The following is a 19,191-nucleotide window of genomic DNA, read 5'->3' on the forward strand; positions in this document are numbered from 1 at the left end:
TTTTAGGACAGCTTTCCCATCCCAATGGTATTTTATTTAACATATGTTCTCATTTTCAGTTTCCAGCTTATTCTGGATGCTTACTAAAGCAGTCTTTAGTTCTTTGGAAAATATTCAGAGCTTCCTTTTTTTTTTTTCATTATACTTGTGTAGCTTTTTTAATTTTTTAATTTTGTGTTTGAGGCTCTGTTCTGTTAAATCAGTGATTCATTCTACTTTAAAATCAGTAATAACATAACCAGGATTTTGTCTATTATTGGCTTCTTTATGAGATGCAAGTATTTTTAGAGACTTAATGAAATAAGCATTTCTGTTCTAATACAGTTGAAACCTAAACATTTTTGAGAACTCATCTCTGATTAAACAGTTAGGCACATAATCATATAATTGATACTGGCAAAACTGTTCATATGACTGAACAACTGACTTACCAAAAGCAGATTTGTATCAACTTGTGAATTCCTCAAACAGAGGAAGCTTAGCTTTTACTTTCATTTGCTTTCCTATGTGTGTTAAAATAAATGTGTAATGTAGTCTGAACTATGAGAGGGAATAAATGGTTCTTCCATGTTGCTTGAATTTACAGGTGCTTTATTTCACAATATTGGGCAACATTTAGTTGAAGGGATAGAACTGAGATAAAGAAGACATTTCAAAGACAATATGATGGTATTTCTTCTGCTAATATCAGTATTACCACTTAGAGGATAGGGAGAACTGATAACTAATTTTTTTCCAACTTCTGATTACCTATTTAAATCATCTTTTTCTGTCACGTGTCTGTATGTGATGTTTTATATAACACTGACATCAAAAACAAAAGAAAAAAAATTGTTCTAGGGCATGAAAAGCAGAGATCTATTACAATGAAAATGTCCTCTAAAAAGATAAAGTGAGTACATAAGTATGAACACATGATATTAAAGTAGGGATAGGAATTCAACTGTGGCTATTGTTTACCTTTATTAATTGCATCTTAATTACACTTGTAGGATTATGGAAGTTTAGATCTAATTTATATAGAATGGGACAAGAAAGTGTGAATCTGAAGTTGAATATAAGATGATAAACTTATTTGAAAAATCCAACCAATGTTAGCTGAAACTTTCTTTAGGGTCTACTCAAATGGAAATTAATGTTCTTGGATCTCTACTTAGTATCATGTGAATCTAAGTTGACTTTTGATGCTTAAGGTACTTCTGTGGTGCAAGTCACAGCTACAGATGCCGATGACCCTTCATATGGGAACAGTGCCAGAATCATTTACAGCATACTTCAGGGACAGCCGTATTTCTCTGTGGAACCCGAAACAGGTCAGGAAACTTGTTCTTTCATTTTGAAAATCACAGCTCACCTTAAGAGAAATTTAAAAGCTAACTGAAATAATATATTTTGCTGTTTTCATTGTAACTTATAATTCTTATAAATGTATAAATTCTCAGTTAATACAGCTAGTTCTATGAAGCGTAAGTAATGTTACAGTGGTACAATTGAAATGCCTATGACAGTGTAAGGATCTAAGTAAGAACCTTTGATAAAGGTAAGAAGAAGGATTTGTGTCCTAGAAAATGTTGCTTGGGTGGTTGTTTTTTTTTTTTAATGGTTCTGTTTAGTCTAATAATATGTGTTCTTTCTACCCACAAACCTTGTCTTGTGTAAGTATCTTGAATCATCTTTAGCACGAAATGTAAACTTGAAAGGGAGCCGTGATGTAGAACGAAGGGGGATTTTCTTTAACAGACAGATAGCTTGTACTGAAGACTATTTATAAAGCTTATGAACATAAATTTGTACTTTAAAGCACGAAATGAATATTTTAGAAATACATTTCACAGACTAATACAAAAAAAGATGCAGTAGATTGCTGCATGTCGAAAATAAAAGGATGATTAACAATTTTTGTTTGGTCTTTATTTAAGGCATCATCCGGACTGCTTTGCCAAATATGAACAGAGAGAACAGGGAGCAGTACCAAGTGGTTATCCAGGCAAAGGACATGGGAGGCCAGATGGGTGGATTATCAGGGACCACCACTGTGAACATCACTTTGACTGATGTCAATGACAATCCACCTCGATTCCCTCAGAGTAAGCTGCATTTAATTGTTGTCCTGCACTATAAGAGCTTCGAACGAAGGAGTTAAGCAATCACCATCTGGTTTAATTTAGAGTAAATCTAGATTACAGGACATACATGAACAACAACAACAAAAAGGCTTACCTACTGATTTATTCCCTATTATTAAAGCAGAATATTAAATGTTACAGCACTTGCTTGTTAGGAAAACATTTACATGATCAGCTATAGCTATGGCAGACCTAGGATACCTTCCAGTTCTGTGGAAGAGGGTGAGAGGTGAATTCATAAGAGCATTAGAGTAATGTTTTTTTTCCCCTTACCTCTTGCTTAATTCCTAGAGATTCCCCTACCAGAAAATAAAACATGTAGTTACTGCAGATATAGAGAAATATTTGTATTGTATTATCTGCTTAAATATTTAATCATGGAGAACCTGGAAAAGGAATTACTTGAAGCAAATAAAGCAGATTTGTACTTCTCTAGTTAAAGCGCTCCAAAATCTGATAGATAGATTTCCCAAAGTGAAGTAAATGGCATTTAACTTATTTTTTTATTACTTATGTTGACCAAAGGATTTTATATTGATTTTTAAGTTTTGATAGTATATCTATCAAGACATTTTAACCTCAAACTAAAATATGAAACCATTATTAGTCTCTACATAATGTGGAAATCTCATGTAACTAGAAATTCATTAAAGTTTACATAATTGAAATATATTTGAAATGTTTTGCATGTACTGAAATCATAATATTTTTGCAAAATGGTTTGGTCATAATAGCTAAATGATTTAGATTATCCTTAACAAATAGTTGTACAGAAGAAAAACTCCACTAAATCCAGTAGTTACTGATGAATCATCCTCCAGGCTCAAAATAACAGAACCAATTTCAAATGATTCTGATTTTAGCATGTTCTTTATGGCACAAATGGAGTACACATGATTGTTCAATTTAGCGTTGTAGTTAAAACATATATTTAGCTAAGATGACTATCAGCATGGGATTTAATATACACTCAAATAGGAAAATCACAAGCAACTGAATATTTACAGTTTGTGCTTTGTTGCACAAGTCCTATTCTGGACAGGATTTATTGTTAATTTGTCTTTTTATGTCCTTCTGTATTTCCTCAATGTTTTGAAGTATTAAATATGCAGTTCTGCCTTCCCTGTTCTCTCCTCTATTCTTCTTTCCTCATTGCTTTTCCGTTTTTTTTTTTCCCCATTTCTTAAACATTGTGTGAAATTAATACCTAGAGCAGTGGAATCAACTTTCTAGACTGCGTTTACATGACTTATGTGGTAGTCCAACACCATATTCATTGGCCTCAGATGAGGATTTGGTGCAGCATCCCAGAAATATGTATGCATTTTTCTATTGTCAGTATAAATCAGATGGAACCTTTTGTTTAAAGTAACTTTAATTCTTGGTCGGTTTTTATTTTATTTTGTTTTTCTCTTTGCCACTAGCCATGCTAAATACAAACATATGTTTCACTAGAAATGAAATCTAAAATATTTATAAAGGTTAATGTAATTTCACTAGTTACAAGAAAGTAAAAAAAAAAAAAAAGAGGATTCTTTAGAAGTCGATGGTTAATCTCAAAATAGAATTCAATTAGGCTGTGGGAACTGATGTCTGTTCAGTTGAATTCTTTCTATACTGTCCTACTAATAACAGGCTGCTATTAGCTTCATAAGTGACTGTTTTCTTATGAAATAAATAAATAATTGATAAATTTGATATGTTTTCACAGGACTCAGTAGCATAAGAGGATGGATTAAACTTCTCCCACAAAGAAACTCATATTAGAATTATGAAAAACTACATTTTTTTCATTTTCTCCAAAAAAAAAAAAAAACAACCCACCATTGATTTCTCTGTGGCCTAAGTTAGAGACTGGGGCCTCTTCAGTATATTTTTCCACTCTTAACAGTCCCCTTAAAACTGTGTATGTATCAGTGACTGTTGCTCTGTGCTCACATGCTGACATTTAACATAGAATCAGAGAATCAGAGTAGGGCTTAGGCTGGAAGGAACCTTAAAGATCAACTAGTTCCAACCCCCCTGCCAGGGGGAGGGCTGCCACTCACTAGATCAGGCTCCCTAGGGCCCCATCCATTGTGGCCTTGTACACCTTCAGGGATGAGGCAACTTCTCTGGGCAACCTGTGCTGGCACCTCACAACCCTCCAAGTAAAGAATTTCTTCCTAATATCTAACCTACCTTTTCCTTATTTCAGTTTAAAGCTATTCCCCCTTGTCCTATCACCATCAGACCCTGTGAGATGTTGGTCTCTCCTCCTGCTTCTAAGCTCCCTTGAGATACTGGAAGGTATCAAGGGGATCTCCCCAGGCCCTTCTCTTCTCCAAGCTAAACAAGTCCAATTTGCTCAACCTTTATTCATAAGAGAGGTGCTCCAGCCCTCTGATCATCTTTGTGCCCTTCCTCTGGATCCACTCCAACAGCTCCACATCCTTCCTGTACTGGAGGCCCCAGGTTTGGGCACAGTAGTCCAGACAGGGTCTTACAAGGGCAGAGTAGAGGAGGTCAGTCACCTCCCTCTTCCTGCTGGCCAACCTTCTTTTGATGCAGCCCAGAAAACTCTTGGCCTTCTGGGCTGTAAGTCTACATTTCAGGCTCATCCACCAGGACTCACAATCTTTCTCTGCAGCATTGTGCTCAATGAGTTGTTCTCCCAGTCTGTACACATATCTGGGATTGCCCCGATTCAGGTGCAACATCTTCCACTTGGCCTTGTTAAACTTCATTAGGTTCATGTGGGCTCCATTTTCAATTCTGGCCAGGTCCCTTTGGATAGCATCCCTTCCTCCTATTGCGTCAACTGCACCACTCAACTTGGTGTTCTCAGCAAAATGATGAGCTTACATTCCATCTTCACTGTCTGTGTTGTCGATAAAAATGTTAAAAATCACTGGTCCCAAGATGGAGCCCTGGGGGACACTACTTGTGACACAGAACCCTTGACAACAATCCTCTGGCTATGATCATCCAAACAATTCTGCATCCACTGAACAGCCCACCCTTCAAATCCATCTCTTTTCAAGTTAGAGATAAGGATGTGCTGCAGGACCACGTTTAAGGCCTTGCACAAGTCCAGAGAGCCTACATCGGTTGCATTTCCATTGTCCATGGATGCTGTCACTCCATCATAGAAAACTATAAGATTGATCAGGAATGAGCTTCCCTTGGTGAATCTTGCATGTGCCATAGCATCTCTTCCAGGAGGATCCTCTCTATGATCTTCCCAGGCACAGATGTGAGGCTCATCAGCCTGAAGTTCCCTGGGTCTCCCTTTGTCCTTTTCCTAAAAATAGAACTGATTTTTCCCTTTTTCCAGTCACTGGGAGGCTTTCGCCTGGCAGCTTCAAGTTTTCAGATATGATGGAGAGTGGCTTGGAAACCACATCAGCCCTCACAATCTGGCCACCTGCTCGAGAAGTTCATCATGCTGGGCATACTTGCACCTGTGACACCCTACTCTTCCTTTGTGCCAGATTCTGGAGTTCCCCACAACTAAAGGTCTGGGCACGTCTTTAACTCCTCAGGTGGTCTGTCTGGGGCATGCATCAGCACAGAAATGCCTCTCTATCTGGGTTTTTGTCTCAGTCTGAGTCACCATGTTTGTGTCAACAGAATACTGCACTCTAGTGTTCTCAGGTCAGAAGCAGTCCACCTTGTGCCCTTCCTGCTCTGCCTGCACAAACATGTTATCAAGGTTCTGAACAGAAAGGCCCTTAAAGACTTCAGTTTTTGGATCATTTCAATTGTCACACTTTCAAATGTTTTCCAGAAGTAAGGATATTGTAGTACGTAGACTTAATCTTCCACCTTGCTTCCCCTCTCTTTGGTGTATGGGAACACTTTTTTCTTCCATAAACCTCCCATTTTCAATGTTGACCGACAACTGCAACAACATCACTCACTGGAATAAATGCCAACAGTACATGACTCTCCTTGGGGAAGAACAATGAAACAAAAGGGATTCATGGTAGAGTTTTGCAAGACTAATCTAGTTTGTGTAGTGATATTCTGATACAGTGCCTAAAGCTACACTACTTCCCCTACTTAATCAATGTCCTAAATGATTCATAGTCATCAGTGACAAAAATAATAAAAGGCAGTGTTTTTTTACTATGGTGCAGATTTCTATTAATGGATACTTTCACCATAAAATTAAAATAGTCTTTCAGATGATATACTTCTGGTTATTTTCATCATCTAGTTCCACTGTGTTGTTTGTACGTCAATTTAAGAGTTCTTAGCACTTTGCAGACTAACTAATAAGTTGGGTATTGCAGTGGTAGTCAACATAGCACTGATTGGGGAAGTAGTTTTAAGCACACAGAAACAAACAAACAGAGTAGTCAACACACCATAGAGCTAATTATAACATAAATATTTCGAAAAAAGAGCAGTCTTTCACTGTAATCTCAGCGGGAGTAGAGGCTGTTTTTTTTTTAAACATTAAGAGATTACACAGAGATTAAACACTAATGTAGCAAAGTACACAGATTTAGGTTTTAGAGAAAGGTAATGAAAATGTCAGAGCAAATGCAAGATAAATCACTTGACTGAAACACCAAAAAGCAACTGCACAGAAATGAATTCATATAAATAGAATATGGTGTGTTTATGGTTATAAAGTATTAATTCTGCTGCTATATACTAGTTTCATATCAAAAGCTATTAAAATACAATTGTAAAAAGTTCAATTTTAGTCCTCTGTATTCAAGATTTAATAAATAAACTATATGTGAATGTTTTGGAGGGTTTTTGATTTTTTTTTATGTTGGCAAACTACATAATAATGGCAAAGAAAAAAAGTAATTCTGCAGAATAAGAGCAATTCTTAAACTTCCAAGTGAAAAAGAGCGTTTTTTTTTTTTTTTTCCAGTCAGTCTCCTCAAAAGCAGAAACAGTCCCTTTGTTACTCTGTAGTTGCCTTACAACATACTCTATGAAAAGACATCAAAAATCCTCACCTTTGTTCTCCTGAGGATATGTTGGGATTGTGTTGCCACTGCCATTCCCCATAATCCTTTCTAATCACACAAAACTACTAATTTCTTTTATTGACTTTTTGTGCTTCTTGTTAGTAACTAGGTATGTGCATGCCGCTTTCTGGGTCCACCTGCTTGTGGATTTTCATAACCTTTCCCCCTATTTTTTTTTTTTTTTTTTTTTTAAATACTGTACCTGATGATCTAATTTTCAAAGGCAAAATTAAATTTCAATTTGCTTCTTATACTTGGCTGGAGAAGTCAGGGAAGTTTTGGTCTTTCTATTGCTTCCATGATAATACAGACGTAAAATGCACCCGAAAAGATTCATGTTAGATATTAAGGGGAAAAAACCATTGTTAAGGAGAGTAAGGCCTGAAAGGATCATAGAGCAATCTTTCCCATCTTGTTTCAGGAAACAAGAAAAGTAGATATATGACTGATCCTTTCCTGAGATATGAAAATAGAAGGCCTCTGTTGTTTTATGATTTTTTCCTCTGATTTTGTTTTTCTACAGTTTTCACCCTTCTACCTCAAGTTTTGCCCTACATAATTCTTTGCCTTAAATGTATTTAAAAGGAAAATCTCTAGAATAAAAAATAGACAAAAATCTATAATTAGCTATTGTGTGACACAGATGATGTTACTTAATGCATGTGCAATGGCTTGTGGGGCTCCTGAGTGGCTCTTTGTCTCTTTGACAGGTACCATCCACCTCCGTATTCCTGAATCTTCTCCAGTTGGGACTGCCATTGGCAGCGTCAAAGCCACAGATGCAGACACTGGAAAAAATGCAGAAGTAGAGTACAGAATTATAGATGGTGATGGGACAGATATGTTTGATATTGTGACACAACGGGACACACAGGAAGGCATCATTACCGTGCGAAAGGTGCCTATAACGAAGTTTGACTAAATGCTTTTGATGTCGATGTTATGGCATAAGTGCTTAGATCATGTGATGGAAATTCTAACTGCTCAACATTTGCAAACATTCCCCCACTGGTGACTGAATGGTACTATTTCAAGATGAACTAGAAATAACACATGGCAGCAATGTCACTGAGACACAGAGGTGCAGGTTTAAAGCATTATTACCAGCTAAGTATGCAAAAAATGGACCAACTGCAATGTTAGTACTAATTATTTCAGTGATTTCAAATACAGATTTATCTAGTATTCATGGAAGCTATTTTCTTCAGCAAGCAATACACAGTTAATTCATTACTGAATAACATGGGCTTTCCTTCTTTATGAGATTGTCATTCACTGAGTGTCAATTTAGGAGACTAATGTATGCCAAAAAACACAAGTATACTCATGGAAACTGTCAAAAGCTATATTGTTTTATTCCTGTTTCCAGTAGGTCAGTTGGTACACAGGAGCAGCACATAATGGTGATGTATTTGTTTCAGAGCTAGCTTTAGTTCTGTCTTCTGTCTCTAAGCACTTTCATAGGTGAAAGATCTCACAGACAGAAATGCCATTCTCCTGCTCCTCAATGATTTTCCCTTCCAGAAGTGCCCCAGTCCTTTTCTTTAGGATTTTGAGCATTTCTAAAGAATCTGTGCAGTATTTCTAACACAAACTAACACCTTAAGTATCATGTAACAAATGAAACACTACTATACAACTGCATCCCTCTCCACATCTCTTGTGAATTACAACCAAGGTAAAGATACAAAAAGGAATTCATCATCTTTGCAGAGTGTAACTTATGTTACTGTGTTCTTTCATTGAAGTTGATCTGGGAAGGTAAGAAAACAGCAAACTGGGCCCAGATATTTTTCCTTTTCCTAGACATTTGCAAAGGCTTGGGCTGTTCCTTTCTTGCTTGAGGTTTTCCACACAGACTTATATTAAATCAATAAATGTCTTAAAAAACAGACTAAAAACTGGATCAAGTGTGAGAAATTCATGTTATAAGACATCAGCTCCAAATCTGTCACCAATAAATTATAATGAATAAGTTCTTCTCATTTTGACATTAGCAATATGACACATTCTGAAATTTCCAGGTTGCTTTCTCATATTGATAAGTAGCTTATCATTCATATAGCACAGACAACTGTATTAACTAGCAAGAAAAAAATATGCTCAGATTGTTCTATTATGAAAGTATTCATTATTTATTTATTATTCACCCACTTTATTGCAATTTCAGTTTTCACTGGTGAATAACCACAAATAACTGGAGTTTCTCTACTGAGTCTATCAGTTACTCAGTCTTAATGTAAAATAAAGATAAAATAATTGCTTAACTTCGTTGTTGCTGTGTTACAATTTCATATATTTGGACTAACATAGCTTCTTTTACTCTAGGCTTGAAGTCTGCATCCCTTAACAGGAGCATGCTGCACTTTATAGACAACACCAATAGTCACATACTTAGCATAGATAACAACACTATGATGCATTTCCTAGGTATATTCTTAGATACTCTCTCTTCTGCTCTGACTACTTTTTAAAGCAAGTTTGGAGCAATGTGAAGACTACAATTCTTTGTCTAGACTGCATCTTACTGCTCTTAAATAGCATATTTAATCTTCTGGGTTATCTTCCTGGCATCTTGCATGAACAATAATTTGTATTTAAAGGCAGCACAGAGAAAAGAAACAAGTGTTCTACCACCCATTTTGATGAAGGAAAATGAGGTTGATATCTGAGAGATTTTAGGGAATTAAGGAAGTATCATTAACTAACTAATACTTTTAAAAACTGTCTATGACAGTTGGAACCATTCTAAGGAACAGATGGATGTTCTTTTTTTGTTGTTGTTGTTGTATCCACAGTTGTTTCTACCCTTAAACCTTTCCTTCCATTTTAAGAAGGAACTGCTGACAAAAATGTTAAATCTATTCTGCAAAAAAAACCAAACACCTGATGTTTGATTGACGAAATTCAGTGATGAGGAACAAGATTACGCTCTTACTAAATAGAAAGCATTTTGAACCCCTCTCCTTAAAAATAATGACTAAACAAAAAAAATCTACTGCTGATTTTGAAAGCCAGATATATTTGTTTGACATAAACAGTTTTGAGGTTTCTATACTTATTCCTGAAAAAGATTAGTATTATGCACCTTGTTCTGCAATGTCACTATTTTAAATGTTTGTATTATTATTTCATATCCTCATGCTTGAGAAAGATCTGCAAAATTCACCAAATGATTGGTAGATTTACACAGAAAATCTTTCTGTAATTGGTGTTATATTAATTCAGGTAATATTTAGGAACAGAAACTCTCCTTAAAGACACTGAAAATTACTTTAGGGAAAGTGGGTTTTACTCTGGAAAATTTTAACTGTGTTAGGGTTCTCCCAACTTAGAAGATCTGTGAAGGCTTCAGTCCTCCTTGTTTTGCTGTATATAGGTCAACATTTTTTCATATGTAATGTAATTTAATAGTTTATCATCATCTTCATTTTTAGCCATTGGACTATGAGACAAGAAGGCTTTATACCTTGAAAGTAGAAGCTGAGAATACCCATGTGGATCCACGCTTCTATTACCTTGGGCCTTTCAAAGATACAACTATTGTTAAAATCTCTGTAGAAGATGTAGATGAGCCTCCCATCTTCAGCAGATCTTCTTACCTTTTTGAGGTTCATGAAGATATTGAGTTGGGGACAATAATAGGAACAGTAATGGCACGAGATCCTGATTCAGCTTCAAGCCCTATAAGGTAATCTCCAATTCTCTGTAAAGAAAGAAATTTGGTAAAGAAAATACTAAGAGAAATAGTAGAAGGTGATAGTGTTTTTTCTTGTATATACTAGTGTGCCAACTTGGTAGACAGAGTTGAAAATGACGCTATCTGTAAGCCTCAGACACTTCACAGAACAGCCATTCACACAAGATCCAGAATAAATGCTTCTTAGTACTTCCTATCTCAGAAAACAAAAAATTACACATTGATTTCAAGTAGGCTTGCAGGACTGCAAATTGCAAAACTAGTCTATGGGTGAGAGATTTAACTTCCTTCACCAGTTAGTCCTTGAAAGTATGCAGTGCCAGGCCCTGATTCCTATTATGTAGGCTGCCAATGTGATTCCTACACAGAATAGACTTATCCTGGTGTTTGCTCAAATACCCTGAGAAATTAGACATTCAAAGATGAATCTTTAAAAATATCTCTTCCATGGTTATTGCTTGATGCTACGTGCTAGACCACATCTGGTTAACTGTATTTTGTTAGTTTATTATTGCTACAATACATAAGTATTAAGAAACAGATAAGTCTGTCCAAGTTTGATATGTCTTGCTTGAAATGCCTAACAAAAGTACAAAAACTGTATTTGGCAAAAAAAAATTTACTAACTTTGAAATCAATTGTCACATGCATCTGAATGAGGCCCAGGTGGAAAAACTGTACTAGGAATTGAAATTGAATCTAATTTTCTCCTATGGTGATTTATGTGTATAGAAAGGATAGCAGATGAAAGCACCAAACCTCTAAAATTGTAGAATATATATATAACTTAGCATTGCATCTTTATCCACTCTAATTTAATGAGACAACTGACAATTTTAGCAGTAATATTTCATAATTGTGAGTGGAAAAGGAACAAACTTAGCACTTTTACTCATTTTGTTGCTGACACAACTCGAACAGAAGGACTGTATTTCTCTCATCAGTATTACTTATACAGAATAGCAATTTAAAAAGTATTTTATATAAATTTACTATGTTCAGTTGATGTCTTTGTCACTCCCCTAAAGAAAATACCTTAGAGGCAGGTGGAGCAAAATGAAAATAACGAAGGGAAAAAAACAAACAACGAAAGGGATCATTTAGATTTAGTTTACTACAAAAAAAACCTGTGATAATGTTCTTCATTGTACACAGGGTTGTTTTTAGACTTTATTTTTTAAACTTTCTTTTAATACTACACAGTTTGAGACAGGAACTTGAACACAATTTACACAGCATAGGTCAAATTCTTCTCTTCAGTATTTGCTTTGTCTCTCAACTTCAAAGAATAATTAGGTACCTAGAGTAAGCTTTTACTTCTTCCAACACCAATATTAAATACAAAGTAATATGTGTTCACCTCCAAAGTGAAGAGCTAACATTTAAACTAAAATACTTTGAAATTGTCATATTATTTTGACATTAGGGTAATTTGTATATTTTAAGGGTAATGATAAAAAAATCACAGCTTCAGGTTGTAGAATTAATTCAGGCTTTAACTGTTTTTTTTTTTAAACTATTTCTTTTCAAATATGAGTTTCTGTTAATTCAAATTTTAAGTAAGTTCAAATTCCCATAAATTCAGTGCTTGCAGCTTCTTTCTGCAATATTTTTTATTTCTGTTCATTGAATATGGAGTTTTGTTTTTTTTTTTTTAAACTAATAATTCCAGTGGAATTTGCAGGCCATCAGAAGTGGGTAAAAAGTATATACTTATCTAACATGACAGATATCAAACATGAAATGGCACAGAATTTTTAATAAGACAATGTGGTATAAATTTTGGAAAACAGTAAAGTGATTCCTGCGTATTGAAAAAAAAAAAACAGATTACTGTCAAAATAGGTTATTTTCCTCTTTAAGGCTCCTACCATGGATGAAGGAAATCAGTTTTTTATCATATAAACATAAAAATACAATTTCTCTGAAAAATAAGATTTTTGTTAAATTCTAACTTACAGACAGCTGGATGAGAAAAAAATATTTGAGGAAGTTTTTCCTGTAGTTTCAGAAGATCCATCTGTTCTAATTTTCTTTCATTTTGTTCTTGTTTTGTTTTTATTCATTTTGGTGTTGGTTTGGTTTTTGTGCCTGTTTTTACATATTTTGTTGAGAGTGCTGAAACTCACCAAAATGTCGTTATTTTCATATTGTGGCATTTTTTCATTTTGCTCAGACCAGTTAAATATTATAAGTAAAAACTGGTGCACTTGATCAAATGTTTTGGTCAATCATAAAAGTTCATGAAAATATGAATGATTATTTTTACCACATTATACAATAAATTGACCCAATACTGCCAGAATTACGCAAATGATCTTTACCTCACAAAATGTTACATTTTACTCCACATCAAAGGTTTAATCTTAACTTTTAAAGCAGTGTTGAATATTACAATAAAATGAAGGAAAGAACAGTTTGCTGACCATTGACATGTCTGCCATTTTGTGTTAGAAGAAATTTTGCCTGAAGATGTATAGCATCCACAACACCATGGAAGATGTTTTAACATTCATAAAAGTGAAATTTCTGCATATTAACTCATTTTATAGATTTTTTTTTTAATTCAATCTCTGCTAAATTAACGTATCCTAAAGCACAGATATGGAGTTTATAAGAGCACTTTTGAAAAGCTCAGAAATCAGCTGTCAGTCTCAGTCTGGAAAAACTGCACATCAAAGAGAATTTTCCTTTCAAGATTAAAACAATTCTTTAATTCTTATATTGAAAATTTGACTTTTTTGTGATCCTCATATATGTCTATAAAAGTTATGATGATAAAATATTACACTATTATATTAATAAAATTTTTCAATTTTTATTCCTTATTCTAGAGAATATGTGAATTTTTATAAATTTACATATACAATGTTCATTTTAGATACAATCATTACATTAACAACCAATGATCAGGAGGAGAAAAAAAAGCAGCACTTCCTTTACAGAAAGTGAAAATTTCTTTAATGAAAAGCAATCTTTTTGATACCATGTATAGAACTCAAAAGCTGTATTGACTTAAAAAAGGAAGAAAGCATTTGTTTTACATTTTAATCAATTAACAGCAATTTTTCTTCCTTCAAATATAGGTTTTCTCTGGATCGTCATACAGATCTTGACAGGATATTCAATATTCATTCTGGAAATGGATCCATCTATACTTCTAAGCCACTGGACCGTGAGATATCACAATGGCACAATCTCAGTGTTATAGCAGCTGAGCTCAGTAAGCTAGTTTGGTATTTTTTCATTCCATTTCCTTGGCCCGCAAAATTACATCACTTTCCTCCCACTCCAATCTATGACATATTCTGGGGAATTAAGTTGGGTGTAGCTAACAGCAGCTATCACCCTGTAGTTTTTTTCCCCTCCTCACCTTTTTCTAACAATGACCATTAATATCCAAGCTACTTCTGAGATGTTACCCAATTAAATAAAACACTGAGGTAATTTTGTTTCCTTCCTTTCCTTTAAGGAAAATGGCAGGATTTTGATGTTACAGTAGCATAGATCAGGATGGCAATCTATGCTTTTGTCTCTATTGTTTTCTTCACTTCCTCAGGGAAAAAAAAAAATCTATTTTATCTACAGCTCTTGGAATCAATACATCTTACAAGTTAGGCTGCATGTGATCACTAAGATATAACATTTCTTGGACTATTTAAATTCTATCCTTGTAGATATTTTCCATGTGTTGAAAGTACAAAGAAGAAAGATGAGATCCTGCTACATGGTTGAAATTAAATCTAATCCTCCTACAAGAAAATTTTCTAAGTGACAGAAGTCTGATCTTTGAAATAGCTAGTGAGGGTCTTATGCTTTCAAAGCCACTCATTTTTAGGGTTAGTTCTAAATCATTCCAAGAAGCAGAAACTGCTGATGAACAGTGAAGTACAGCTGGCGGGAACTACACAGGAAAGAACTCAGTGGAACATCAGGTCCACTCAGTTAACAACTCATAGACTTCCAAGTCCTATTTCTGTAGCCAGAGCCTGATGTGTCTTCTACAATGGGCTGGTTGTACTGAGCATATCCAGTAGCTATACCTTTCTTCCTGCAATGCATGTTTCTAAGGTTGCACTATTTCACAGTCCTGCCCACTTCTGTAAGAGTAATTTTCAGGAGTACTTATATATCAAAGAAACTTATTATAATTTCATGCCTCTATCGTAGTGTTTAACTCACTTCCTTGTCAGGATAGTTTGAGAGAATTTACATTGTAGACCTACTTCGAGTAGCTAAGCTTCTCCAAAGAAGTATGCTAGTTTTGGAGCAAGTATGGAAGTAGGAGATAAGTTTAAAAATGTTAACTCTGAAGGACGACACAATCAGAGAGCAACTATGAGAACAGAACATATTTGGAAAGTCAGTACAAAAAGGCAAGAGGCTGTGAAAACAGTATCCAAAACCTGCCACTTTAAACATTTCAGCATGTAAAAGGCTCAACATCGCACTTTCCAGCAAAAAATGTTATAAGTTACATATGAACTTAATTTCAGCTCCTCCTAAATGTTTGCTGTTTTATTTGTTGCAGCTTAAAAGTGAAATAAAATCAAACAACAAAAAATCCAAGTAATTTTGAATCATCTCTATTGCTATTTATCTATTCCATTATAGTAGCAAAATCATACAGTTTTTAGCTATTGGACATTCAGCAGAATTCCAAGAAATAGATGCATTTTTAATCTCAGGCATTATATCAGATTCTCGGTAGGCCAGCTCGATCTGCAAGAGGGGGCACTCTAAATAACACTAAGGTTAGAACATTTGAGGAGATAGAAGCAGTTACTGTTGTTGGTTTTAACCTAAGGTCTGAAAAATAACATTTGTATTTTTTAAGGCAATTTAAACATAAAAAGCTATTTCTAATCAAGCCTGATTTTTATTGGAATTCCTTCACTGACTTTTTAAATTTTTCCTGCCTGCTTATTAAGGCATAGGAAAGCTTTAATAATACATCTCTTTATGTTAAACCGATTGCAAATCATTTTATAACTCAAAACCTTATATCAGAATGATACCCTTGAGCCCACCAAATAAATAAATTTGCCATAATAGTAACAGGCATACTTTTTATATGCTATGTTTACATTGAACATCAGCACTGGCAGCCACTATTTTCATGTAAAAATCTTAATTGCTCACTAGATTCAAATACTTATTTTAATCTAAGTAAGATATCTTCCTACTTTCAGACCAGTTTCTAACATAGTCTTAAATATCTGTTGCTCATTAAGTTTGGAAGATTGAATTTATCTTACTACTAAAGGTATCCTATCTTTTTCTTTTCTCAGACAACCCCAAAGATACTACTCGTGTTCCTGTCTATGTAAGAATTTTGGATGTTAATGACAACGCCCCACAGTTTGCTGTATTCTATGATACTTTTGTTTGTGAAAATGCAAGAGCCGGACAGGTATGCTTTTGATAAAACTCATTCTACTGTCTAATTTTGCTATGGTACTCAATTGTTGATCATTCTTGCCTGTTATTTGGGAGAAATTATGTCCAAAACATCTTTCAAATGTTGAAAATGAAAGCAGCAGGTAGCTTTGTATGTGAGGCTTAGAGTGAAATACAGATTTATTTTGGCAACAGTGTGTGAATTACCACTTTCCTAAACCTAACTCTATACTATTTTTGCCTATTTAGATCAGTTCAAGAAATATGGACATAATTAGCTTTGCCATTACCTTCTCAGAGAAAGCAAAACGTTACACTTATCTACTAAAAAAGTGTAATCAATCTTCTCAATAACTCAGAAGCGGCACACCTCACATATATTTCAGTCCATGCTAGTGGTGATTGCACACATATGCATCTGTCACACTTTCCTTTCCTTTTCTTTTCCAGTAGTAATATTTGTCTTTTAATATTCTAGCAAACCATTTTGAAAATTAAACACAAAATATATATTTTGAAATGTTAATATATGATTTTGGTTTCCTGCTTACAAACTACAGAAAGCATACTTTAAGCAGAATGAGTGTGGTACTAAATATCTAGTTTCTAGCAAGCAGCTGCTTATTAGAACTGCTAAAAACTGTTTGCCTATTACAGCACAGCAAGTCCCAGAGGCACAGTCAGGCAGCAATAAATGCTCTAAAATGGTCACAGTAGAACCTCAGTGCAAGCATTTCAGATAGGAGAATTGTTAGCTTGTCTTAGCTGTTTCAGTCATACAGGTATCACATTCAGTTTACACCACAAGTTTTGCACTCAGGCTGCCATTCTGTTTTCTAAAGCTATAGCAGTCAGAAATTACAAGGGACTTCAAGTTCATACTTAGAATGTATTAAATACTTAAAAATATTAGGCAATAGTTGCTACTAGTAGAACTTTAATATAATTAAAGCTGTATAAGTGAAAATCCCTGGCAAAACATCTAGAATTTCTGACAGTTGTATTGTCTCCTAGGTATACTAAATTAAGATTTTAATCAAAATTTAAGATATAGATTTAGAATTTAAAATGTAGAATACTGAGTTTTTCTTCCAGTTTCACCAGCACCTCTGGCTGAAAGAAAGTCAACACATTAATCCACAAATCTTATGTTCTTGGAGACTTTAGAATCAGTTTTGTCCAAGTTTACCAACTATAGAGAATGCAGGCAGCGTTCTCTCTGTGTTATGTAAGTTATGCTTTCAGGTAAACATACTTTGAGGAACTCTATTTTCTGAGCCACCTAAAATATTGAAGTTAATACAATTTAAAATTAAACGTAGAAGTTCTTTCTGCCTTGTAACTGGTTTTCTCTTCACATTCAAAATGGCTGTCAGTAAAAAAAGAAACGAAGAAAGAAAACACTCCAAGGACTTATGACTAATAAATAAGAAGCTAAGCATGCAAAACTATACATATTTATCATAGAATCATAGAATCATAGAATGAGCAAGGTTGGAAAAGACCTACAAGATCACCTAGTCCAACCATCCACCTACCACCAACAACCCCACTAAACCATGTCTCCCAACGCTATATCTAAATGCTTCTTGAACACCTCCAGGGACGGTGACTCAACCACCTCCCTGGGCAGCCCATTCCAGCGCCTGACCACTCTTTCAGAAAAGTAGTATTTCCTAATGTCCAGCCTAAATCTCCCCTGGCGCAACTTGAGGCCATTCCCCCTCGACCTGTCACTAGTTACATGAGAGAAGAGGCCGACCCCCAGCTCACTACAACCTCCCTTCAGGTAGTTATAGAGAGCGATGAGGTCCCCCCTGGGCCTCCTCTTCTCCAGACTGAACAATCCCAGCTCCCTCAGCCGCTCCACATAAGGCCTGTGCTCCCGACCCCTCACCAGCTTTGTCGCCCTCCTCTGAACATGCTCCAGGGCCTCAATGTCTTTTTTGCAGTGAGGGGCCCAAAACTGGACACAGGACTCGAGGTGGGGCCTCACCAGGGCTGAGTACAGAGGGACAATGACTTCCTTACTCCTACTGGCAACACTATTTCTGATACAAGCCAGGATGCCACTGGCCTTCTTGGCCACCTGGGCACACTGCTGGCTCATGCTCAGCTGAGCGTCGACCAATACCCCCAGGTCCATTTCCTCCATACAACTATCCAGCCACTCTGCCCCAAGCCTGTAGCGTTGCCTGGGGTTGTTGCGGCCAAAGTGCAGGACCCGGCACTTGGTCTTGTTGAACCTCATCCCATTGGCTTCAGCCCAGAAATCCAGCCTGTCCAGATCTCTCTGTAGGGCCTCTCTACCCCCAGGCAGATGGACACTTCCTGCCAGCTTGGTGTCGTCTGCAAACTTACTGAGGGTGCTCTCAATGCCCTCATCCAGGTCATCAATAAAGATATTGAAGAGGACAGGCCCCAGCACCGACCCCTGGGGAACACCACTCGTGACCGGTTGCCAGCTGGATTTAACTCCATTCACGACCACTCTCTGGGCCCAGCCCTCCAGCCAGCTCCTTACCCAGCAAAGGGTGCACCTGTCCAAGCCACAGGCTGCCAGTTTCTCCAGGAGAATACTGTGGGAGACAGTGTCAAAGGCTTTGCTGAAGTCTAGGTAGACCACATCAACAGCCTTTCCCTCATCCACCAGATGGGTCACTCGATCATAGAAGGAGATGAGGTTGGTCAAGCAGGACCTGCCCTTCACAAACCCATGCTGGCTAGGCCTGATCCCCCAGTTGTCCTGCAAATGCCGCGTGATCTCCCTCAGGACAATCTGCTCCATAACCTTCCCTGGCACCGAGGTCAGGCTGACAGACCTGTAGTTCCCCGGATCCTCCTTACAACCCTTCTTGTAGATGGGAGTCACACTGGCAAGCCTCCAGTCTTCTGGGTCCTCTCCAGTTGACCAGGAACGCCGATAGATGATGGAAAGTGGCTTGGCTATCTCTTCTGCCAGCTCCCTCAGTACTCTCGGGTGGATCTCGTC

The 19,191-nt window shown here is 36.2% G+C and overlaps 1 protein-coding gene and 1 long non-coding RNA gene across 3 annotated transcripts in view; one reads left to right on the top strand and one right to left on the bottom strand.

Moving 5' to 3' along the window:
* Window positions 1-19,191, top strand: part of CDH10 (cadherin 10) — a 96,375-nt gene that overhangs the window by 64,522 nt on the left and 12,662 nt on the right. For both annotated transcript variants that reach the window (XM_021387350.1, XM_021387351.1), the window contains 6 exons: window positions 1,194-1,313; window positions 1,920-2,087; window positions 7,810-7,997; window positions 10,537-10,790; window positions 13,886-14,022; window positions 16,091-16,212. In XM_021387350.1, coding sequence (XP_021243025.1) covers window positions 1,194-1,313; window positions 1,920-2,087; window positions 7,810-7,997; window positions 10,537-10,790; window positions 13,886-14,022; window positions 16,091-16,212 — 989 coding nt within the window. The remainder of the gene's footprint in view (window positions 1-1,193; window positions 1,314-1,919; window positions 2,088-7,809; window positions 7,998-10,536; window positions 10,791-13,885; window positions 14,023-16,090; window positions 16,213-19,191) is intronic.
* Window positions 7,312-19,191, bottom strand: part of LOC110393902 — a 14,869-nt gene continuing 2,989 nt past the window's right edge. Inside the window, exons 2-3 of the long non-coding RNA XR_002435255.1 lie at window positions 10,702-10,805; window positions 7,312-7,887 (exon numbers count right to left, since the gene is read on the bottom strand). This is a non-coding gene — a long non-coding RNA (uncharacterized LOC110393902). The remainder of the gene's footprint in view (window positions 7,888-10,701; window positions 10,806-19,191) is intronic.

The sequence above is a fragment of the Numida meleagris genome, chromosome 2 (genome assembly GCF_002078875.1).
Source record: "Numida meleagris isolate 19003 breed g44 Domestic line chromosome 2, NumMel1.0, whole genome shotgun sequence".
Lineage (NCBI taxonomy): Eukaryota > Metazoa > Chordata > Aves > Galliformes > Numididae > Numida > Numida meleagris.